The sequence below is a fragment of the Carex rostrata genome, chromosome 16, assembly GCF_964058835.1.
Source record: "Carex rostrata chromosome 16, lpCarRost1.2, whole genome shotgun sequence".
Classification (NCBI taxonomy): domain Eukaryota; kingdom Viridiplantae; phylum Streptophyta; class Magnoliopsida; order Poales; family Cyperaceae; genus Carex; species Carex rostrata.
In genome coordinates this window covers 2,631,485-2,656,666 of record NC_135933.1, presented here as the reverse complement: position 1 = coordinate 2,656,666, position 25,182 = coordinate 2,631,485, and the positions used below count along the sequence as shown (strand labels likewise).

At 32.8% G+C, this 25,182-nt stretch overlaps 2 protein-coding genes across 3 annotated transcripts; one reads left to right on the top strand and one right to left on the bottom strand.

Moving 5' to 3' along the window:
• The first annotated feature begins 6,762 nt into the window (after positions 1-6,762).
• On the top strand, positions 6,763-12,379 carry LOC144567755 (protein ALTERED PHOSPHATE STARVATION RESPONSE 1-like). Its single transcript, XM_078317925.1, has 4 exons — positions 6,763-7,780; positions 8,836-9,047; positions 10,452-10,675; positions 11,363-12,379. Exons 1-4 carry the CDS (start codon positions 6,910-6,912, stop codon positions 12,177-12,179), a joined length of 2,124 nt encoding a protein of 707 aa, XP_078174051.1. The 5' UTR covers positions 6,763-6,909; the 3' UTR covers positions 12,180-12,379.
• Positions 12,380-20,726: 8,347 nt separating this feature from the next.
• LOC144567179 (NEP1-interacting protein 1-like) lies at positions 20,727-23,009 on the bottom strand. 2 transcript variants are annotated; one of them, XM_078317240.1, is made up of 5 exons: positions 22,741-23,003; positions 22,017-22,195; positions 21,587-21,670; positions 21,322-21,492; positions 20,727-21,074 (listed from the first exon to the last, which is right to left on the bottom strand). In XM_078317240.1, exons 1-5 carry the CDS (start codon positions 22,898-22,900, stop codon positions 20,952-20,954), a joined length of 717 nt encoding a protein of 238 aa, XP_078173366.1. In that variant the 5' UTR covers positions 22,901-23,003; the 3' UTR covers positions 20,727-20,951. The 2 variants fall into 2 exon arrangements, with proteins under 2 accessions (XP_078173366.1, XP_078173367.1); XM_078317241.1 differs by lacking the exon at positions 21,587-21,670 and having other exon boundaries at positions 22,741-23,009.
• Positions 23,010-25,182: the final 2,173 nt, after the last annotated feature.

Genomic DNA, 25,182 nt, shown 5'->3' with positions numbered 1-25,182 from the left:
TTTTTTTCAAAAATAGATACAACTTGTTATAAATTAAATGTACTAGAAGGATCACAATATTTTCTGGATTACCTAGAAGTGACTTTTGAACCGGGATCAATAACTCAGAATCTAAATATTTTTATTATTTTCCAATAACACATAAAGAAATATATTAATTTTTCTTACAGCCGCGAAAAATCCGGCCTGAAAAATATTGATCCGGGTTATTTGTTGCAGTCTTTCTAATAAATCAAATTATATTGTATTTCATCTATTTTCAAAGAAATATATTCAACATTTCTAATATTTTAATAAAAAAAAATTCTGTTTTCCAAAAAAAAAAAAAAAAAAATGCAAAATCAAGGTGGCCGCTGGGCCCAGAAGCGGCCCAAAAAAGTGCCCGCTTCCCCTTGCAGCGGCCCGGTTCTAGCTGGCCGCTTCCCCTGGCAGCGGCCATGCGAAATTTAATAATTCCAGCCAAAACTGGTGTTTTGGTTTATTAATTTTAATAAAATGGTATTTTTAAAAATATCGGTGCGCAGTGCTTATCTGGCGCCCGCATATGGAACGGGTAACCTGAATAGATCCGATTAAATTGTTAAAAAAAAATGAATAAATCCGATAGGCGATGATTCTTGCCCGGTAATCCGGTTAATTGCTTGAGGCTTAACGGTAGCAGCAACTCGTATTTAAAAATTAACCAAATATTATACACATTAATGCAATAACTTTTGAACCGAAGATTATTCCATAAATCCTTTAAATTTAATTCAGAACACGTAACTATCTCCGGTAGTTCATTTCTGCTGATAAATATTATAGTGGATAAGCTCTATAAACGTATTCTATGTTAAATACATCTACTAATATGACAACATATACGTATGTTACAAACACAAATTCATAAATGAAGATCCATTTTTGAAAAATCTCCGATCATATTACTTTGTCAAATTTTTCGTATTTTTTAAAACATTCAATTAGTGATAGAAATAGAGAAAAACACAATACTATTAATTTTTCAAACCTCAAAAAAGATTAAGAAGAACATAATTAGCTGTACTTAGGACCCCGCTAAATCGGATTTGAGTTTGACATCCAAGACCGATGTTCTCTCGGATAAAGTTTCCAAATTATATAGATCCGACCCGATTAAACGTGCCCATAAATCATAATGGCATGATCTAACAAGAAATACCATATACATAGTTTAATAAAAAAGATTCGCTTATCATATGCCTAGGAATGAGACATAAGACGCAAAAAGTGACACAACCCCACGAGTTAAACAAATGCGTATCCTCTGCATTTACTCAAAAGACTTTTTTTTTTGAGTTAATAAATCTCACTCGTCTGATTTTAAACGGACTAAATCAGTTTCTATCTATAACATAAGGAACTCTTTAATATTAGTGCAGATTTAGTCCGTACGAAATTTAAAACACATCGGACGTTCGAAATGAATTAACAGAAAAGATTCTCTTTTGAGTTAACGCGTTCACAACCAACAAAAACGTCCCTGCACTAACGGACAACTAAAACATCCTTTCAGTTATATAATCCATCCTTTGATGAACCTGGTCTCCTATTTAATAAATTACAAACTATTTAATATTACGATTCATTAAGCAACATATTCTATACTTGTTTAATTATAAATTAAGATTATATATACATTGTTATCAATTGAACAAAATATGAAATATTTTCGACGTAGGAACTTTTAATTGAAGTTTTAAATATACAACCATACACTATGGTATCAATTGTATATTAAGTGTAGTTAACTGAGTAGAACTAGAGTGTTATTAAGTTCATATTTATTTGTGAACTTAATTTTAAAAATTACCGGACTAGATTTAAATAATGAACCGAAATCGTTAAAACAAAATAAATACATCAAAATTAATTTATAAACTTTCTAATTTTGATTGCTTGACTTTATACCAAGTTTATTCTAAAATTTAAATTTTCACATATAAACGCATCACTAATAAGATATATCAGTTTCAAGAGTAGAACTAGGGTGTTCTTAAGCTCGCCAAAGTGTTTCGTGAGCTTAACTCCAAAACTCATCAAATCGGTTTCAAATGATAAATTCGAACCGTTGAAATCCGCCTACCTTACGAATGATGCGTCTACATGTGAAAATTTCATTCGGATTAATTTAGTATAAAGTCAAGCGGTCAAAAAAACATTCAAAAAATGAATGCACTGAAATTAATTTATTAACCTTTTAATTTTGACCGATTAACTTTATACTAATTTAATTCGAATGTTTAAAATTTTCACATGTAGATGCATCATTCGTAAGGTAGGCGGGTTCCAACGGTTCGGATTCGTCATTTGAAACTGATTTGATGGGTTTTGGAGTTAAGATCACAAAACACTTTAGTGAGCTTAAGAACACCCTAGTTCTACGGAAGCGTATCCTCTGCGGAGGTTTTACCTGCGGTGCTGTGCGGTGGTTTTGATCTGGACGTTCGTTTCGAATCGGACGGACCATATCAGATCTTGCCCGAATTTTACAAAAACTCAAAATTTGGTGAACCCTTAATCCAGCCCGTTCGATCCGAAACGAACGGACCTGATCAAAACCAACGCAGGTAAAACCTCCGCAGAGGATAGCGCTTCCTAGTTCTACTCCAGTTTCAATAGTTTGGATTTGTCGTGTGAAGCGAATCTGATAAGTTTTAGTGTTAAGTTCATAAATAGGTTTGGTGAACTTAAGAACACCCGGGTTCTACTCTAAGAGCATCTACATTCCTAGTATTATTAGAGATTCTAATTTGAGGTGGTAATTTCTAACTCAATTTCAAAAATGTGGGATAGTTTTTTTTTTGAAATCGGGCAGTGGCTGCCAGAAGATGTGGAATAGTTGCTTATTAAGAAATTATGTAGGAAAGTTTTTTTTTTTAATAAGAAACTGTTTATAAACTTCACATTAGCTAAATAATTGGCTAAAATTATTTCTCTTTTTAATTTATTGATTACATGACTTAATAGAAATTCTAAAATTAATTTTGGAGATGTGAGAGTTTAGAAACTTTAGAGACCTTAATTTCTACAGAGTGATTAACAGTTATTTAGAAACTCATTTAAATTGCAAGAATGCAGATTTTTTTATTAACTCCACCTTTGTACATAATATAATGTTAACACATGTAGTATAATCACTATCTTTATCGTAAAAATATCTGACATTTTTAAAAATACCCAATTAGCAAAATATTTTAATAATAATAACTAGGTTTTAGATAGAATTTTAAAAGTACCCAAACGGTGAAAATTCGGAACCGTGAAAAAAAATTCACGATTCCAATTTTTTTTTTTTTGCAAAATAATTTTTTTTTTATTGAAATATTAGAAATGTTGAATATATATTTCTTTGAATATAGATGAAATATAATATAATTTGATTTATTAGAAATACTGCAACAAATAACTCTGATCAATATTTTTCAGGTCGGATTTTCTGCGGCTTTAAGAAAAATTAATATATTTCTTTATGTGTTATTGTAAAAAAAATAAAAATGCTTGGATTCTGAATTATTGATCCAGATTCAAAAGTCACTTCTAGGTAATACATAAAAATATTGTCATCCTTCGATTACATTTAATTTCTAAAAAGTTGTATATTTTGAGAATTCTTTTTTAATAACAATAATTAAATAACTTAAAGTTTTTGTTATTTAGCCAAAACCGGTTCTATAAAAAAACACATAGAAATATATAATGTTTTTATGTGATGGCCTCGATAGGAATAATTGAAGTCACATAGTTATATGGACAATATTTTCAAAAAACGAGCTTAAAATGTTTAAAATATAAAAGTATATTAATTTGCTACTATTTTAGAAATTGGTTGTGTACCTTAGTTCATGAAATACCGAAATTTTTAAAAAAACATAAACGAAAAAATCACGATTTTTGTACAATTTTAAATCTCTCACGGCCGTATCTAAGGGATGCGACCTCTTTTACCGGGGGCCTCATCTAGAGGATGCGGTCCCAAAAAAGAGGCTTCATCTAGCGGATGCAGCCCCCCCCCCCTTTTTTTTTCAAGATGAGATTTTTTATTTGTTTGGATTTTTGTTATTTGTTATTTTTAATTGTTTTGGTTTTATATGTTTCATTTGTTTTGGTTTTTGAAAATAACAACAAATTGGACTTTTTTTTGTTTTAAATGTCGTTTTGTTAGAAAAAAAACGAATAAGCCATAAATAAAACAACATGATGCTAATGTTATCATGATTATAATAAAAGTACGTCAAACAAACATGAAATAAATAATATTCTTGAAAATAACTCGTGAAAAATATCCAATACAACTAAAAATGTAATTGGTTAAATACCTCGTCAAATAACAAAAACTCAAACAAATAAAAAATCTCATTTGAAAAAAGAAGAAGTGGGCCCGCATCCTCTAGATGAGCTAGAATTTTTATTAATAGGAAAATAAATAAATAAATAAATATCGACAATGGAGAAGGAAATGGCATAAAATTGAGATCTAGGAAAAATGTGATAGTTTATAACGTCCAGAGGATGTTATAAACAATTACGGTTTGGTTAGTCTGTTCTAGCGAAAAAAAAAGTTCTGGACTTCGTAGAATATTACAGCCAGAGAGGCAGAGAAAATGGGAGCCTTACAAAGATATGTATAAAGATTTCGCGCCTCTCTGGCCGTGATAGTCTATGAAGTCCAGAATTTATTTTTTCCATAGTTTAATTCGAGAGTAATTAGAGCAGACTAACCAGGTCGTAATAGTCTATGAAGTCCAGAGGACATTATAAACTATCACATTTTTCCTAGATCTCAACTTTACGTCATTTACTTCTCAATTGTTGATATTTATTTATTTATTTTTCTATTAATAAAAAATTCGGCTAGATGAGGCCCCAGTAAAAGGAGCCGCACCCCTAGATACGGTCATGGTAGAAATGGAATTTCTCAAAAACGATGGTTTTATGTTTATTTTTAAAAAAAAAATGGTATATTTAAAAATTTCGACATGAAATATGAACATTATTTGATATTCCATGTACTGTTGTAAACTTGTAATTTTCAAATTATTTATTGAATGACACAATTTGTATAAGAAGTTGGATTAATTTTTATATACAGGATGTAAATACATGATAGATTATATTTAGGAGTTAAATTTTTAGGGAGAATTTCATATATACCACTTAAAAACTGTGAAATTACGTATTTATCATTCAAGTTTATGTAATTACATATTTACCGTCTAAAAAATCTAATAACTCACATATTTATCCAATATAACTTTAGTATATATCAAATATACCCAAAATTCAGATTAATTATGTTTAACATTTTTAAAAGTATAATTAATCAAGGATTAACTTAGCACCCTTTCTTTCTCTCCCTAGACTTCTCCTTTATATCCAGTATAAGAGATTAAAAATAAGATCAAAGTTTAGTGTCAATAATCCTAAGTTGATCCAATTTAGTGGTTCATAATTCAGAAATAAGATCAAAGTGTTTTTTTTGGCGTGCTTTAGGTTCCTCATCCTATGAAGTTACCAGATATGGCTGTATTGATATCTCAACTATTGCGTTCAAATTTGATTTTGAGATTTAGATATTTTGTATTTACAATTTTTTCTTTGAGATTATAATGTGTACTTAGTTAATGGTGGGTATTCCTGCTTTTGTTCATCATAATAGCTAAAATGAATGAAAAATTGTAGACACCATCCTAATATAAGATATTGCTAGATGTGAATCCTCATGATATTGCTAACTTTTATAAACGCGCATACTGGTGCCAGCTTCATCTTATTTTATTTGACTTTGTTTTGTATTTCTATTTCATATTTAAATAAGCTCAGCTGTTTTGAGCTTTAAATTTCTTTTTATTTTCAATTGGGGTTCCTCTCCTCTGTAAAGCCTATTTGGCCTCTAATTGGGAATGGGTATGGGCATAAAAATTAAACTGAAAAATACTGTTTTCGTGGGAAAAAAAAATTAGTTCAACTAAATTTTTTTCTCCCACTGAAACAGTAACACAGCCGAACAGGACCTAACCGAACAATCAATTAATGGAATATGGATAGACCCATGTTTTTCCTCAAATAATTAGCGGCAACGCTCTGAAAATGTAATTGTGTGGAAAAAAAATGAAAATTAAAGACTTTACTCGATTGGAGTTGATTCTACTCCGAGTTCCCATCTAGATACATCTATCTCCTTCAGTGCGAGTGTTTCTTCCTCTTCATATTTCATCTTTTTTAACTGTTCTTTTTAGATTTTGAGTTTGCTTGGTGGAGAGAAAGTTTTAGCAGGGCTGGCAAGGAGGAGGTGAGAGTGACGCTAGGTTTTAGCGCCAAAAAGAAAGGAATTCTAATCATAGAAGGGGAAGGGACTAATTCAATTATTAATTATATAATTTATAATATTAAACTTAATTAATCTCTAATTAATTTCATGTTTCGATTAATTAGGTAAATACACGAGATATTAGATTTTTTAGATGGTAAATATGTAATTATAGAAATTTGGATGATAAATACGTTATTTCACAGTTTTTGAGTGGTATATATAAGATTCTCCCAAATTTGTAAATCTATATATTATCTTTTTTTATAATTATAAAAAAGATTAAGCTAATCAAGGATGAATAGGGATCCTCCGGCAAAATGCTAAAAATGAGAAAACTGTCCACCTCTTCGAACTTAATTTTACACCAAGTTCATTCAATTAGTTCACCCCTGCACCGCTTCAGCTTTGACTTTGACCATCCTCACAAACCCCAACTCTTGCTCTGTCACTCACACTATTCACTCACCTCTCTACCCGCTCTTCCCAAAACCCTCCTTGGCTCTTTCCCCCCAAAAAGGAAAAACAAACGGAGAAACTTCAATCCTATTCCCAACCCAAAATCTCATCTCTCTCCCAAAATGGGGAATTGCGCCGCCACCAGGCTTGCTGGTGCGGGCCTGGGCCTGAGCTGCTCCGACTCCGACGACCCGGTATCTCTCTGCCGTGAGCGCAAGCGTCTCATCAAATCCGCTGTGGCGCAGCGCCGTGCACTCTCATGTGCACACGCCGAGTACATAGACTCTCTCCACTCCGTCGCTACAGCACTTGATCTCTTCATCCTCCGTCACTCTGCTCCAGCCCCCATTTTGATCACTCTTCCCCCTTCTTCCCCCACAAAGATTGAAGCTTTAACTTTTCACAGTGAAGAAGCACAGAAGATAAATGAGGCGGTGAAAGAGGAGAAAGAAGAGAAGGTTCAGGAGGTGGAAGTGAAACAGGAGCCGGAAATGGGGTGTGGTTATTATTTCGAGGAAGAGGGTGAAATGACGATGCCATCCCCTCCTCCTACTGGCACAAACGGGTTGGAAGGGTGGGATTTCTTCAACCCGTTTTATGGGTTTCAAACGGGCGTGCAAACGGGTTTGCCGACAGATCCTGGGTTCTGCAAAGCGTCAAATGAGGAAGAAGAGGAGGCGCTGAGAATGGTAAGAGAGAAAGAGGGGATTCCAGAACTGGAGGAGGCTGAACCGGAGGCGGAAATGGAGAAGAAAGTTGTGGGCTTTGAAGAGGAGGAGAAGGCAATCGCTACCGGAGAGGACTGTAACGGAGGCACAATGGAGGAGAAAGCACTGGAGGTTAGTGAACTCTCCGTTAATAGAAAAGAGTTACTCGAGGCACTCAAAGATGTGTGCGATTTGTTCTTTCGTGCGTACAATTCGGGGAAGGATATCTCCCGTATGCTGGAGGTTTCAAGGAAAGAGCCACTATCTGCGATTGAAGAGGCCAAAGGTGTGTTCTTTCTTTCTTTTCGTAATTTTTTTTGCAGTTTGATCGAGTTTTTTTTTTTAATATTTTATATTAGATGTATCGGATACGAGTAGAAAACAGAGGCAGTATTAGTTTGTTTGTTTTTCCATTTATGAAAGATAAATAACTTTTTAGTTAAAGATAAAGCATGTCTGGTTAACATTCACCTAAGATAGGTTTTATACGCCTTTCTACTTGGGTTTTTTGGCTCCTCCCCACTTGTGAAATGTACGGTCTCTTGTCTCTTGACTAAAAAACATTCCTAAGCGTTTAAGTTATAAAGTGGTGTCACGGGCTCTTTTTTTGGGTTTGGAGGGTGGGGGGTGGAAGTAGAAAGCTTTGCTTTGTTGGTTCGGTTGCTCTTTCTCTTTGGTCTAGACGGTCAAATCGGAATAAAATCATGATTAACATGGATCTCAGTTATACTTTTTAGAAATACATACCTTTCTAGGAAACAGACATAACTTTTTTCTCACTGTAGACCCATTTCTCGGGGAAATCTTCCTTTATTTTTTTTTAATCGTGTTGTCTTCTAATTTGTGTATAAAACACAGTTTACCAATCTGAAATTTACATATTTTATTCCTTGGATTTTCATAAGGAAAATGACAAAACGTTTTCATCTTTGAGCTTATTGATGTGCATGCCTATTGGGGCTAAAAGGTGCCTGTTTGTATCCTTGGATTAACCAAATTGGATGATCAGTTTGTTTTTGTTAAGATCCGGGCAAAAGTTGCTGGTCCATTGACAGTAGCAATGATAAAAAAAGAAGTGCATTGCATTTGACTACTCATTGCTGACAAAAAGCGTCCCTGTCTTAAGCACAAGTGCTTTTTCTTTGCAGTGCTTCCCAGTTCCTTATAGCAAATGGAGTTTAAAATAGAATAGAAAAGAAAACCATGCAGTGTGTATCTGGTGCCTGTATTAAAAAAAATCCTTTCTTTTATCTCATCAAGTTTTATTAAGAAATTCAAGTTACATGTAAGAAATTGCTACAAGTAAGCTCGTGTGACTGACAATGTTTTAATTATGTTTAGAAAGCCAATCAAAAGTAATGAAAATAACATGGCATCGGTCGCCGTCTTCATTGTCGTCGTCATCATACAGGAGCCACAATTCATCATGGACTGATAGTAACTCCCAGAGTGACATATTTGAAGAGTATGGTATGGGTATGACATCTGGGTCCCACTCCCAGACTCTGGGAAGGCTTTATGCATGGGAAAAAAAACTTTATGATGAAGTCAAGGTAACCCTTTTAGTTTTTGGCTTTTGATTTTTCTGGTTTCTTTCTGTTTAGTGGGAGTTAAATGTGCGGATCAAGGCTTAAATTCAGTTAGTGGGCATTTGTTTTTGGTGTTTGATTAGATACAGTACCGGTGAAGTCTGAAAGTGGGTGTATTTATGGGGGCCATGTAATGGTACTGTGTAGTATAGAACTGTAGGCTGATTATGTAGTGTCATGATAGTGCTATACCATGAATTACATTTATAAGATGCTAGTACTGTACATGTCAGTTACTGGTTGCAGCTCAGAATTTTCTCTGTTTTTTTTTTTGTACTTTTCTTTATGTGCTTGCATGTCCAATTGAGATTAAATTCGTTGGGTTGCATTCTCAGTTTCTCACCCTTCAACTTTACAAATGTGAAACTTTTATCAAAAGCAGCATCTGTTCTGTTACTATGTTTACAAAGCCCAATTATTCTCTTTATTGCAATTTCGTGGGACATTTCGATATACTTGCAGCTAGCACTTGAAAATAACTTTAAATATGTACAAATTTACACTAGTATCACTTTAGGTTAGTTTGATCTAAGTTGTGTAATTCTGTCATATGTAACAACTAAACTAATATTGAGCAAATCATACTTTTTATCAATTGATTCTATACAATTAATATGCAAGGATAGGGTTTATTGTAGTCATTTTTGGTCCAATCAATCCAATATAGGTTGAAGATCTAGCATAATTGTATAGGTGTGCCATTCTACATATATATTGCTGTTTACCGAGCTTTTTGCACCCAAAGTTATGTGATGCATTAAGGGTTGTGAATTCCAGATAGTTGAAAATTTTAAATCATTTGATGAATATATAACACATCAAATTCATCATTTTTCTACATGCATGGTTTCTGCACTGTTAGATCATATACCAATAAAGTTGGATTTCAAATTTAAACATTATTTTTGACATTTGTCAAGATTGCCAAGAAAATCTATTTTCAAGTGATCTCTCTACATATTTATATTTTGAAATAAAGTGGTTCAAAAATTGCTGCTTCTATTGCTACAAACAAAATTCTAATACAGGTTCAGAATCACATTAAAAAGATAAACCAACCCTGAAATGAAAATAATTATATTACTGGCAAGAATGGTGAGATTTTCCTGCAGCTAATAACATACTATTAAATTGCTAATTGCTGTTGCATGCTATGTTTTAAGTACAGTAAAATTTCGAAAGTCACAACAATATTAGAAAAGATTATTTATTTACTTGACACATATCACATACTATCAAATTGCCAATTGCTGTTGCATGCCATGTTTTAAGTACAGTAAAATTTCGAAAGTCACAACAATATTAGAAAAGATTTTTTATTTACTTGACACATATCACAAGTCACAACAATTTCAAAATGTTTTGAAGGCTGGTGACAAAACGAGACAAGCTTATGAGAAGAAATGCCTCCAGCTGAGACACCAAGACATTAGAAGAGCCGATCTTAACTCAGGCGATAAGACCAGAAGCGGGGTCAGAGATTTGTACTCGCGTATACTTGTTGCTCTTCGAGCTGTTGAATCCATATCTGAGAAAATTCAGAAATTAAGAGACGAGGAGTTACAGCCACAACTGGTAGAGCTAATCCAGGGGTAAGATGAACTTGCTCTTGTATTAAACCTAAATTTAGAAATTAGTCAAATTACCCATCAAAGATGGTAGATTTTTCTTAAAGATTTAGTACAGCCTGGCTATTTCGTTAATGACATTTTTTTACTATTGGACTCAAAGGTATGATTAACAAAAGTTAATTAAGATTTAATCTTTGGATTGTGTTTGGGTCATATCTATTTGAATCACAAGTCGTGTTGCCCATCCATAAAAGTATAGATTTTTCACCGTCCTTATGTAGCATGTTTTGATGTATAAAAAACAATTGTGAAATTATACTTATCCTATCTAAATGACAAGTAACACAACTGAAAAATTTCTTTTCCTGTTTCATGATTCTTTTGAAGAAGCATTTGTTCTATTTTCCGGATTATCAATGTCATTTCTCTAGCTCATTATAAGTTGATGCAGTTCTGTTATTTATCCAGTAAAGTACATGGTCATATTAAGAACAATATAAATAAAACATAATGGGCTTCTTTCAAAAAAAAAACCGTTGAGGTAACTGTCAGTATATTAATTGTAGGTTATTTTGATATTCTTTTGCATGTTAAAATGTCATGCCGAATTGGTTCTTCTCTTCTAGATTAAAAAAAATTGACCATTAAATTGTTTTATTATTAGTACTGACAAATTTTGTGTTCTTTTTTCAATTTTACCCTCAACAGACTTGCAAGAAATTGGAAGATAATGCTAGATTCTCATGAGACCCAAAAAGAAATAATGTTTTCTGTGAACTGCTTCACATGCCCAGCTTATGGAAAATTTTCAAATGATGCGCAACGCCATGCAACTCTAAAACTGGAAGCTGAGGTCCGTAACTGGCGATCCTGTTTCTCGGCTTATATCTCGGCCCAAAAGGCCTACATTGAAGCCCTGAATGGGTGGCTCTCCAAATTTATCACACCTGACCCATCCTATTATACCAAACCCAAAAATGGTGTACCTCCATTGGTTTTGATGTGCAATGAGTGGGTTGTGGGTTTTGGTAAATTACCTGATAAACAAGTATTAGGCTCCATTAGAAATTTTGTGAGGAGTGTGAGGGTACTGTGGATAAAACAAGGAGAGGAGCAACAACAGAAGAGAAAAGTAGACAGCCTTGCAAAAGAGATCGATAAAAAGCTCTGTGCATTTAAACGAGCTGAGAATCGGGTTTTGGAGACTAAGTTGCTGGAACATAAACCTGAAGCAGATGCAAAACAGAGGCTTGAGCATTTGGCCGAGAGAAAAGAGATGCTGAACAATCTAAGAAAGAGGTTGGATACTGAGAAATTAAGGCATCATGATTGCATGAGAGAGACACATGATGTAACTCTTAACGGGTTCAAGATTGGTTTAGCGGGTATATTTGAGTCCTTGACTGATTTCTCAAAAGATAGTTATAGTTTGTACAACAGTTTGCTAGAAAATGGGGACAAGTCAAAGGAGTTTGAAAAGATCGAAGCGGCGCACGTAGAAGCATTGAATCTGAATTCTTCATGAATTTAATTTTACAATTGCTGGTGGGTAGGCGGGGCCCCCGGTTTTAAACCCTTAAACATGGTTTCGGACTTTGAGGGGTTGTAGATGTGATGTAGGGAATATATTGGATGAAGGGTAATTTTGTAACATTGGTGGGTGACCCTAGTTTGTTGTAATTATTGTTTCAATGCTTGCATGATAGAAAATGGATACTCTAACCTGGCAATCTAGGTGTTATTTATCCATTTCAAGAGAATCAAGTAATAGAGCAGTGGGCTCAAATTAGCAAAGCAACTCAACGAGCACAATTTATATAAGAAATAGTGATAGTAAAATACTAATATAGTAATTAAGGGTTAGTTTGTGTTGCTTCTTTTGCTTTGGTTCTAATTGAAGCATTCTCAGTGCAACTAGGATGATAGATAAAAACAGATAGGAAGTTGAACCAAACTTGATGTGTTGGCTTTATGCACGTGGAAGAGCTCTTAACAAGGCTACGAATTGGAAAATATCTGCAAAGTCCAAAGTCTCACCAAGGCAAGAAATCACAAAAAAAAATGATGAGAATTGTGGTCAAAGATGAATTATTTCTCAAAGTTCCATTGACCCAATTATTTTAGGGGCATATTTTGTCGGTCAAAGATGGCTAATGCAAAATGAAATGCTCTAATGACCATGTCTTTTTCTTCAATTAAAGTTAATGATGAAAAATATATAAAAGAAATTGAGATGGGCTATGGTGAGTTGCGAAGTAAAATGATTATTTTACTTTACACCCATATTTTGCGATTTTAAAGTTCAAAACTTTGATCCGAACTGCTCAACATAATATCTATATTGAAATGTGCTTGGAGATCAAATTTTATATTTTTTGAATTTTTTTTATTATTTATTAAGCCACATTGAAAATCGCCGATTGGGTGGTCCAGAAATTTTACTGTTTTTACTGTTCACCCGGATTTTTAGATTTTCAAAGTGGCTTTGATGTGAATTATGCAATGCAAGTAATAAATCCTAAATTGCACTCAATTTGGTTGCAAGTGTACAACCTTATCGAGGAGTACTTAGGGATCGTCTCCACAGGGACAAGTCGGAATATTAACTCTAACCTAACAATTTAATTTAGTAAAAGAAAGTAAAAAAGGTTTTTGTTTGTTCAAAGGTTAGTTTGGTTTCGATTAAAATGAATTAAACTAAAGTCTTAAAGCAAAATCTGAGTTTTTAACAAGTATGAGAAATTAGGGTTTCTTAGGGTTCCTATCCACTAGTGTTATGACTAATTGGTTTATTAAATTTGTTCTTTTAGTTATGAAGGCACAGTTGGGTGTTGTAGGTACAAAGGGATATCTCTATATTAATACCATCTTTAAATTAGAATAAACGTCACCTCTCGGTACTTGGCTACCCTAATCTAAAGTCATTAAGTTCTTACTGTCCCAATAAATCTAGAAAACTATCTTTTACCTCTCAGTACTTGGCACAATTCTCTAAACTATTAGGTAAAGCCCGTATAAGACAAGCGTCACCTCTCGGTACTTAGCCTATCAAATACCCTATTCCTTATGGTCTGGACCTAATATTCAATTTCTCAATTGCAAATACCAAATCCTAGGGTTTCATGTGATTTCGATTAAGTCCTCACAATCAATTAAAATAAAGAATAGATCATAATAAAGAACAAGAATATATAAAATAAAACCAACTAAATCATAACAAAAGTTTCAAGTACAACCCTAATCTACCCTAGAAGAGTCCTTAGCCTGTCATGGCTAAGATACAAATCAAATCAAAGAAAAATAGAAGAGTTCCGAAAGAAAGAAAACAAATAAAACCGATTGATCAATGATCTCTTCCTCCTTCTTCTCTCTTCTAGCTTTTCCTTGCTTTTCCTTATTCAAAACCTAGAAATTCTGCCTAAAAAACGTCCCCCAATCTGTTCTACAGGTTCCTATTTATAGCCCCCTCTAAAACCTAGAAATAACCAACCAAAAATAGCAAATTCGGACTCTGAACCGACCTAATTGCGGGCCGCAATGTACTGTAGCAGTTAATAGACTGCGCAGAAAAATTCTGAAGAGGTCCTTGCGGGCCGCAATAAAAGTCCTTGCGGGTCGCAATACAATACTTTTATATTCTCAGGTTGTAGATCTTCTTGTTAGCTTTCCAAAAAGTGGTCACAAGCCTAAATCGGAGTTACGAGTCAAAAGTTATGGCCGTTTTAAGTTCAGACTCTATTTTCGGCTGACTGCTACAGTGCGTTGCGGGCCGCAATAACTTTATTGCGGGCCGCAATAATTGTGCTGTAATGAAGAGGCTCTGACTTGTTTGGTTGCGGGCCGCAATAACTCCATTTCGGGCCGCAATAAATGTTGGCAGAAGCTCATTTCGTCGTGCTAACTCACCCGTTTTGCTTCGTTAAAGTCCGAACACTTGATTACCTGTAAAACAAACATAACTAGGGCAGTAACTTGAACTTTTGGACATTTCTAACCTAATTAAACCTAATTTAAACTAATTTAACCAAAACTTGGCTTAATTTACATACCTAACCCTAGGTTTAAATAGATACAATTTTGGCTTATCAGGCTTAATAAATAATAAAAATATTTCAAAAAATGTAAAATTTAGTTTCCAAGCATATTTTATTATGAAGAACATGTTGAGCGGTTCAGATCGACATTTTGAACTTTGAAAATGAAAATATTGCGTAGAGTATAAACGTGTTTTACTTCGCAACTCACTATAGTCGGCCATTTTTATTAATAACCTTAAAAAAAAAACTTAATTTTAAAAATAACCATGTATTGGATTTCTTTTTAAAAATGTCCCAACCGCTAGGCCCATGGGCGGCCCAAAACACAAGCGGACCGCCTGTCCCACGGGCGGGTCACAGCACTAGCGGACTGTCCGTGGGACGGGCGGTCCACTTTTGTTTTTATTAGAGATATTAGTATTTTGATTTAAATAATTTTTGTTTAATATATGCCAAAAAATAAAACATTTGATATATTTATGAAGTGATGTCGTAACTCTTTATAACTTTGTTTTTTTTTTTTCCTTTTAATTTTTTTGGGTGAACTTTGATTTTATTTGTCAGTTTGATTGCACCAGCATGTAGAGCATTCAAAAATACACATAATTGATATAAATTTTAACTTATTTGGATTTTTCTACAGTTAGTTATGAATTTTCAAAATTTAATTTTCGAAAAAACTTTAAACAGCCATAACTTTGGCTACGAAACTCGGATTTATGCGTATGAGCACTTTTCGAAAAAGGGAGGACGAGACGGATCCATTTTGCCGAGGTGGAACACCGGGCATCGTCGCATTGGAAGCATCAGAATTTCTAAAAAACGTCGTTTAGTGCCTCAAAAATCCAGTTTATGTTTTCGTTTGACGGTAGGCATTAAAAAACAACGATTTTCAAACCATCTTAATAAATAGTAAAAAAATTCAAAAAATGTAAAATTTGTTCTCCAAGCACATTTTAATATAGATTAAACATCTAACGGTTTAGATCGTCTATTTGGACTTCGAAACTAGAGATATGAGCGCAAATTAAAACGCCTCGTTTAATTCACGAAGTAGCGTAGCCTTACTCTACATGTATATATATAATATAATACATGTATATATATGTATATGTATATGTATATGTACATATTTATACATATATACATATATTATAAAAAAAAATTGTATATATGTATATGTGTATATGTGTATGTGTATAGGTGTATATGTGTATGTGTATGTGTATATGTATGTGTATATGTGTATGTGTATGTGTATATGTGTATGTGTATGTGTGTATATATATGTATCTGTGTATATGTGTACGTGTATATGTATGTATATATGTATATGTATATATGTATATATTATACATATATTATAAAAATCGGAAAAAGAGAAGATCAACATGCTGTCAGAACTTGAATTTTTTTTAATAAAGGTCAAGTCCTTAATTAGTGTTATATTTAGACTTGTGATATCCAACTGACAAATAAAATCAAAGTTCACAAAAAAAAAAAAATGCTAGTGCTGTGACCCGCCTGTGGGACAGGCGATCCGCTTGTGTTTTGGGCCGCCCGTGGACCTGGCGGTTGGGGCATTTTTAAAAAGAAATCCAATACATGATTATTTTTAAAATTAGGTTTTTTTTAAGGGTATTAATAAAAATGGCCGCACTGTAGTCCATCTCAAAGAAATTTGGCGATGTTATGGGAAATTGAACACTCCCAATCAATTCTAAATTGAGGGACCACTTACCATGTCCTACAGAATATGCCACATTTATTTCTGATCCTTTGGATAGGTAGGCGAAAAGTCTACATAAATATACAAGCAAAAAGTGATTTAGAAAAAAAAAAAAAATTTATAAGATGGCAATGTACAGAATACTTGCATTGCATTGCATTGTACATACATGTGAAAGACACTTGGTAAGATGGAATGTATATAATAGTTACATAGTGCTTACCGGTTTAGTTCCATTAATGTGTGAAGAAAAACAGATAAGATTTTATGAGATATTTAATGAGGGAACTATAATTTTTGGAATTAGAAAATATCTGCCAAAATGCACAACATATCTTTGAAAGTTTGAAGAGTGTGCGACCATGCACTCGACAATAGTTGCTACCTTCTTTATGTCTAATAAACCCAATTACAAGGCAAAATCTAACATCAATTGAACTAACAATAATATTTGTAAACTCCTATATTTTACTTCTGTCGAAGAAAAAAAATCAGTACACATCAGTTCTTTTTCTATATAAAGCAGAGCTAATAAAGTTTGTCAGGTTAACATAAAATTATCAGGTTGGTTTTAAAAGGTGATCAAATATGCTTTGTATAAGATGAAGAGGTAAAATTTTTTATATAAGATGAAGAGGTAAAAAATTATTTAAAAATGAAGAGGTAAAAATATGCTTTATATAAGATGAAAAGGTAAAAAATTATTTAAAAATGAAATACCAAATAATTTATTTGTCAATCTCTTCATTTCATACCTAGTGATCTCAAAATATTGAAAATTTTGAAATTAAATACTTGTCTCATTAAATGATCAACCGTTCAAATTCGCTATTTAAAATTTATGCAACGATTTCCCCTAAAAATACTTGGTAATTACTTATTCCTCCCTTTAAAATTCATACTGTCATATTTACTCTTCTAAATTTTATAAACTCACAAATTTATTTATTTTATTGTCTTTTCTTATTAGAACTCATTTTAAGTTTATAAAACACCAATTTCACCTTTTATTAAGAAAAATAAAAAAAACATATTTCAGAAAAATGTCAATCTTCTAATTGATTGATTTCTGAGAGCAAATGAGCCACTTCTCTACTTCTAACGCATAAAAAAAATATAAATTTAGGTGAAATTAGTCGTTTGGCCTTGTTCACATAGTGACAAATGAATTATTCGGGTTCGGTTCGGCGAGATCAAAAATTCGTGATTCGGCTATAATTCGGGTACAATTCGGGAATGATTCGGAATTATCCGGATCAGAAATCTCAGTCCTGCAAGGGAGCAAAAAAATAAAAAACCAAAAAAATAATTGTTCTTGGAAAAATTCGTGAATAATTCGGAAAAAGTTCGTAAAATTTGGGAATTATTCGGGTTTAATTCGGTCAAAGTTCGGTCAACTGAATAATTTGGTGTTCGGTTCGGCATCACCCCAAAAAAGAATTAAACGGGTATAATTCGGGTATAATTCGGATATCTTGTCACTATGCTTGTTCAGTGACAACAGTTCCCATAGGTTTTGTTAGGTAAATAACTTTTTTAGTATCTTTACCTATGAAACGTTCGGAAACTTAGTTATAAAACCCATTCTCAAAACCTCAAAGGTTTTTTTTTCCCATCTACTTCGTTGTTGTTTGTGGGGAAAATAAAATCTACTCCAAGCTCCCTTTTTTTTTGCTCAAAAGCTGGAGCTCACGACTTTTCGTTCATTTTGTTTTTGTTTTTTCTTCTCTGAAAATTATGTTTAATTGCAACAGGACAACAAATGGTTTATATGATTGTTTTCAGCTAATCATATAAACTATTTCTTTTTATGTTCTTTTTTCAAATTTTTTGTTTAATCACCACCACTAATCATTAATTATACCTATATACAATTTATTCGGACTACTAAAAAGTACTAAACAAGCATAATGAAACAAACACGATTTAATAATATAATAAAAGAAACACAATTTAAATAAGCCCGAAGACTAAAATTAATTAAAAAACACAACTTAATAATACAAGAAATTAATTAAACAAGCATAATTAAACTTAATATAGTTTAAACAATCTCATTTTTTTAGAATATGTTATATATAATTATATTGATCATAATCAATGATTAATATCAATACACTTAATATAGTTTAATTTTAGTATTACATATATGTTATATATAATTATATTGATCATAATCAGTGATTAATATCAATGCACTTAATATAGTTTAATTTTAGTATTACATCTTCTAATAATAAAAAAACCAACATCATGATAAATTTTTCATGCATTTGCCGAACACCTATATTCTAAATTTTTTCATGAGTTAAATACCTTTTATTTTGACAAATTGAAATTTCTCATTCTCATATTAAAAATTCCTATATTACCGAACATGTCCTAAAGTTAATGCAACGATTTTTGAAGTTGAACTACTCACAACTCCTAACGAACTCGAGTTCATACTAACTTAATTTTAGTTAGTCAAAATTTTAAGTAAAGCTTCCAGAGCCTCATCAACTAAAATTCCTTACATAGATCACATACATGCAACAGATCTGGAGAAAAAGAAAAGGGAAACAAAGAATACCTAACTCATTGAAGAGAGGCTTCCCCTCAAAAGGCCTACAGATCTGGCAATCAATGGTGACCAATTCAAGGGAGCTTTAATTGTTCCCTATTCAGTGTATTGCACAAGTAGCATTTATGTTTCAATGCCAAGCAAGAAAACCTCTGCTGCTCCTTTGTGCCTTGTATCTATCTATCTCTCTATCGAGTTCAAATCCAGTGAAGTAACCCAATTTTTGATTTTTATATCAGGATCGTCCGATTCGAATCCGTGAAAATCTATCCGAAATGGAGCGCACACATCCTGAGAGATGGATTTGAACCGCAAAGCAATCTCGAGCGACGGATTAGAATCGGACAGTCTCGATCCAAATCCCAAAGATTGAGTTACTTTAGAGTTTAGAGGATCTGGACCCCTCTCTATCTGCCTCTACCACCAACAACCATACAGGTGCATTTTGCAATTAAGACCTTGGAAAGAAGGTATTGCCTTTTGCTTCCATTTAGGGAATTTAATGATTGTGGTCCTTGGCTAAAGAAAAACCGCATTTTTTGGATGTCCTTAATTCTCTAATTAATACCTGGCAATCCAACTTTAGATTTTCCGTTTTTTTTATATCTATCCCAAGACATAAAAATTGAAATATTATTCTTAGTTTTGAAAGAATAGCAGATTAATACCTAAATTCTGAAAATGTGTTCAAAAGTTTTGACCCAATCCACACATGTACATTTACATTTAAAACTATGAAGGAATACATCCGTTCAATCAACATTTCTGAAAGTATAAATTTTTTTTTTGAGATCACTGAAAGTATAAACTTAGCCATAGTTTTGCTATTATATTCCAAAGTGGGAATATTGTTATCAATTTTTTATAGAATCAGGGACAGACAGAAATAAGTTGGTAGATAGATTTCAAGTTGTTCCAGCACCAAATTAGTAGATTCAGGTTTCTCTGGAACAGTTAGTCTAGACTCTAGTGTTTCATGTAAGAAGTGCTCTTTACTGTCTAAGATCTATATTTTTTAGTGCGTTTCAAGCCATTCTTTTCCAGAGAAATTGATAGAGAAAATTGGATCTGACCAGATGGTCAAAATCAGAGATCACATACACAATGTATTTCACAGCATTTGAAATCCACAATGTGATGAAATCGTTCGAGTTTCGGGTCACAGAATTGCCAGAAAATCTTTGTCAAAATTGTAATGAAATAGCCCATAGTGTTATTATAGCATGGTAAGGATTTGGTCAAGTTGGTAACTAACTACGTGGGTTTTTCTCTGCACCTAATTTATTGCCTTTGAAATCAGATCGTACCACTTCAAAAGTCTCTTTACCTATTGAATTTTCAACGATCCGTTAAAGCAACGCATTAAATGTACTGGTTATAATAATTTAATGCACACAACCTTTGAAAAAAATAATTTAATGCACACATCTATTCTTCTGTAACAATACAGGGTTGGAGTTAATATTGAAACATAATATCAATATTAACCCTGTTGCAAGCACAAATACAGATATATTACATGACATAGCAAACTAATAGTGCAAGTCAATTTCAAACTTCAGATTGTACAAACTCTCACATGAATCAACAAATGATTAAAGACAATTTAAACAACTAAAACCTCATGTAATGAAACAATGAAAAGAGCAGCATTTTCTCCCAGTTTCATCCATTTGTTTTTCACAACTGAGAGAGACTTGTGAAATTATGCAATTTTGTTAGTAAATGCAACTTGCAAAGTGATTTGAGGCACAGTGATATCTCATCTCAACACTCAAGTGAGGACCATATACATAATTATTACTACACAAAAAAATATCATACATTACATAACATCTCTAGCAGCTATCAGACCTGTTAATGTTTTTAGTACTATAATGAACAAAACCCACCTGCACAACACAGACGGACACACACATGCCAAACAAATGTATACATGTCAGCAAACTAAATCTATCAAAAAAATATCTAGAAGATACGCCTACATAAAGGACATGACCCATGCTTTAGAAGCCATCCGTCGATACACGGCAGATGAAACATGTGCTTGCAGTGTGGCAAAACCCTAGCAGTATCTCCTGATTGAAAATCCTGAAACATCATAATAGACGAAACACAGATCAGAGGACTATTTCGAACAAATCGAGTTCAAAATTACTAATCACCAGAGTCTAATCTAATTATACGTATTCTCACTATTAACTATTTACAGTTATACTGAGATAAATGCCAAGATATGTACTGTCAGGTAAACCTTTTTTTTTTTTCTAGAGAGTAAATAAGAATAACCAATAAATAGCTGATTCCTTTTGAAAAAAAAAAAAAAAAAAAAACAGACCTGAAGGCAAATGGAGCAGCTGATTTTCTCACCAGAGGCATCAACAATGTTTTGGTGATTAAATTTAATCACAGGAAGCATGTCAATAGAGTTCTTCTCCATACCTCCAGAATTTCCACCAGTTTCAAAAATATCCAGAACCTCTCTAAACGGCAAGTCTACCGCATTCATCTGTCGAATATAAAAATTTATTTAATTTAAAAATGTGCAATAGATATAGTGGTTGAATTCAACATTTTCATTTCTGCTTTTTCTTTAAATGTACCTGGCTCTCTACAGCACTCTGCACTGCTGGATCGACTTTCTCACGAACAAGCTGACCAGTCATGAGACTATACAGTACCCCCAGCTGAAAATAAATTTTAATTTAGTAAAAAAATATGATACAAAGATAAGATAAAAAAAATGAAAAGTTCAAAACAAAGTTTTATGACTGACACGGACCATGTATCATCAATACATACCAATAAACGGTTAACCTATCTGATAAATGCGTATATACTGATAACACACCAATCTATACTACAGGCACCAATTTGTATTTTTTTTTATTTCTATGCAAAAATTGGTAACTTCAGATAATTACTTTGTTCTACAACTCGCTGTACTAGTATACTTGATCCGAAGGAAGTATACTAATCAACAATTGTTATACTAAGTCAAAATAACAATACAATGATAGTCAAACCACCAACCACATATAAAATACTCCAAATTCCAGAAGAGGTGCTGCGCCAGATGGTGAATGAACGTTCAACAACTTCCATGGCAACGAGTGCCCCTGACACCGCACCGATTCCCGTCCCCCCAAGTACTCCGCTTTCTGTCGCAAGGCCAATCAGAGCACCCGTCACAGCACCAAGGAGAACGCCCACTGAATCAGAAAGAGAAATGTTGAGAAAAAAAAATAATTCTCCAATGCAATTAGAAAGGATAAATGTTGAGAGGTAATATGTTGTATTGTGGTTTTGATTTGTTTTTTAGATATTGTCTACTTTTAGTAAAATTTTCTATATTATGTTAATGAGATAGAAGGGCATTTTTTTTTGTATCAATTATGAGAGGGGACCAAAAACAAAGAGGAACTTTTAAACAAAGGAAATGTCAACTATACTCTTTAGAGAAGAATTCTTTCTAAGTCCTTAGCATCCAAAACGTGAAAATATCAGAAAGCAAACTATGTCGTAAAAGTTAGGAAGTTTTGGAGTGAAAAATTTGAACCAGAGCTCTAATTCAGTCATAGGATTCCATCAACTTAGACTCTAATTGAAGTTGAATCATATAATCATACAGATATTTGGTGAAAAAAGGGCAAAATTTGAAAATAAAAATCCATTCAACTATTCGTTCTACTGAAATTGAAACAGAAAACCTGCCCCTTTTTGAAAACGAAAAGCAAAAATTGATCAAACAGCCAACCTGATGCAAATATACATGTGATCACGACTTCAATGAAACCTCCCACAATTCGACCAAAAGTAGTTGTATTCCCTCTTCTATCAGGGCCTCTTGAGTTGCTATTGAAAGAAGATAATGGATTCAGGCGACTAGAAGAAGGGGAAGAAAGAATCGAATCCATAATTTTGATTTTGTTTCTAGGTTAATTAACAGAAATGGGGAGCGGTGGGGATGACATATAAGGAGAGACTAGGAACAGTCTTGTCTTTGCATTTATGAAGGGTTAGGTACTTAGGTGGGTTAGTGATTTCGTTTTCCTTCTTTCTCCGTTTCCTTTTCTTTTTCTTTGAACAACATCACCGCACCGCTTAAGCTTTTCCTTTGCATTACCACCCTTGATAAGTCCATATTTGGGTTCATACCCTGGGGACTTCAACTATAGCAGTTAGTCCCCAGGGTAAGATATCCAACTAAAAATTTATGTGATTTTGTAATTCAGTATAGCTTTAGTTTCATGGTCATGTTTAAATTTCTATTTTATATATATTAAAAAGTTAAGCTATCTAATTATTTAATATTAATTATAATTTTTTATTTTGATTTTAAATTTGTAATTTTTCATACATAAAAGTATTATTATTATTAAATTAAAGACTGATTTTCTAAATGACCTGAAGTTATTTGAAATAATATTTATTGGTTATAAAATATAAAGTTGAAATGGTTTACGCATTCATAAATCTCAATAGCTTCTTAATCGACCTTAAATCTCAATGAACCAATCTTTCCTTAGAGAAGATTAAGCATTCTTCCTTGGTGTAATTGTTCCTTAGCAATGATTAAAATCTTAATCCTTGAACCTTAAGGAGTGTTGACGAACAATTTATGTTTGGAGTTTAAATCTACAGTCATATAAAATAAATTTTTATATATTATTTACAAGAGGAGGGTTCAAATGCACCCAAATTTTTGTGCACCCAAATGCACCATATCTTTTTTCTCCGTTTTCAAAGTCTAAATAGTAAATCCGAACCATTAGATGCGATCTATATATTAAGATGTGCTTGGAGACCAAATTTTACATTTTTTGGAATTTTTTTACTATTTATTAAGCCACTTTGAAAATCGCTGATCCAATGGTCTAGAAAATGTAAAATCAGCGATTTTCAAAGTGGCATAATAAATAGTAAAAAAATTCCAAAAAATGTAAAATTTGGTCTCCAATCACATCTTAATATATAGATCGCATCTAACGGTTCGGATTGACTATTCGGATCTTGAAAACAGAGAAAAAGAATTTGAAAGATAAGGTGCATTTGAACCCTCCTCTATTTACAATTGTCTGAATTATAAACAATTTAAATTTCAAGTTAAGTTGAATTAAAAAAAACACAAGTATATACCTGCTAAAACATATTTTACCATATTAAGATATCCAACTAAAAATGTGGATTTAACTAAGTATTGTTCGGAGAATTGCATTACTAGATCTTCTTCATTAAATCAAATAATTTCAGAGGCCTACGGGTTATTTGAGGAAAAAAAAATCATAATTTCGGAGGTGGATAGTCCGTCTCACGCCCTCATCATTTTCAAATTGCTGATGAACTTTGTTTGATTTTTCTGGCTCCTTCCTACTCTGTTCTTTTCATTTTGTTAACTTATGTCCTTTGTTTTTGTTTTCTTTTGTAATGTGGCAAGCTCAATCAGACATAGAATTAAATAAAAACATTTTCCAGGTCATGCTCGAAAATGTTCCCTGTATGTATCTTAACGGCTAAGGTTTGGAGGAATATTACTCAAAAGGGATAGTGATTGAAACCGACGATTAGAGAGCATAGCAAAACGCGTCCGTTTGATTAATTTGACTGATGACAATTCGGAAGCTTCTGTTTTAAATTGTTGATCATGACATTACTTATCTTGCGGTTAAGGTGTTATCTCATGTGACAAATATTATTGCGTTTGATTAATTTGATGATGTGTTTTCTTTTTTTCAGAAGATATTGATTAGAACCTCTCTAGGAAAAACATCAAATTTATTGCGTTTTTGTTGATGTTTTACCATTATGATGGTAAGTTTGTGATATTTTTCCATATCACGGATTGCTTTTGATGATCAAAATTGTAAAAATGCATCATCACGTTATCTAGATTTTTTTTATGGTAGGTCAGGTGTTCCTTGTCATATTGCGTAAATCTCATGCTAAAATACGTAAAAGTTTCATAATTACTTCGTCATAATCTTAATTTTAGATCCTAAACTTGTATTATATTACTAAGTATACAGTATATTATAATTCAAAGAAGAAAATGCAACAATATATATATATATAGAGAGAGAGAGAGATGGGCTATGGTGCATTGCAATGCATGGAGGGGTTTGTGCATTGGACCATAAATCTAAAATTCAAAATTCAAATGACCGATCCAAATCGTTCATCTTGTTCTCCATATTAATAT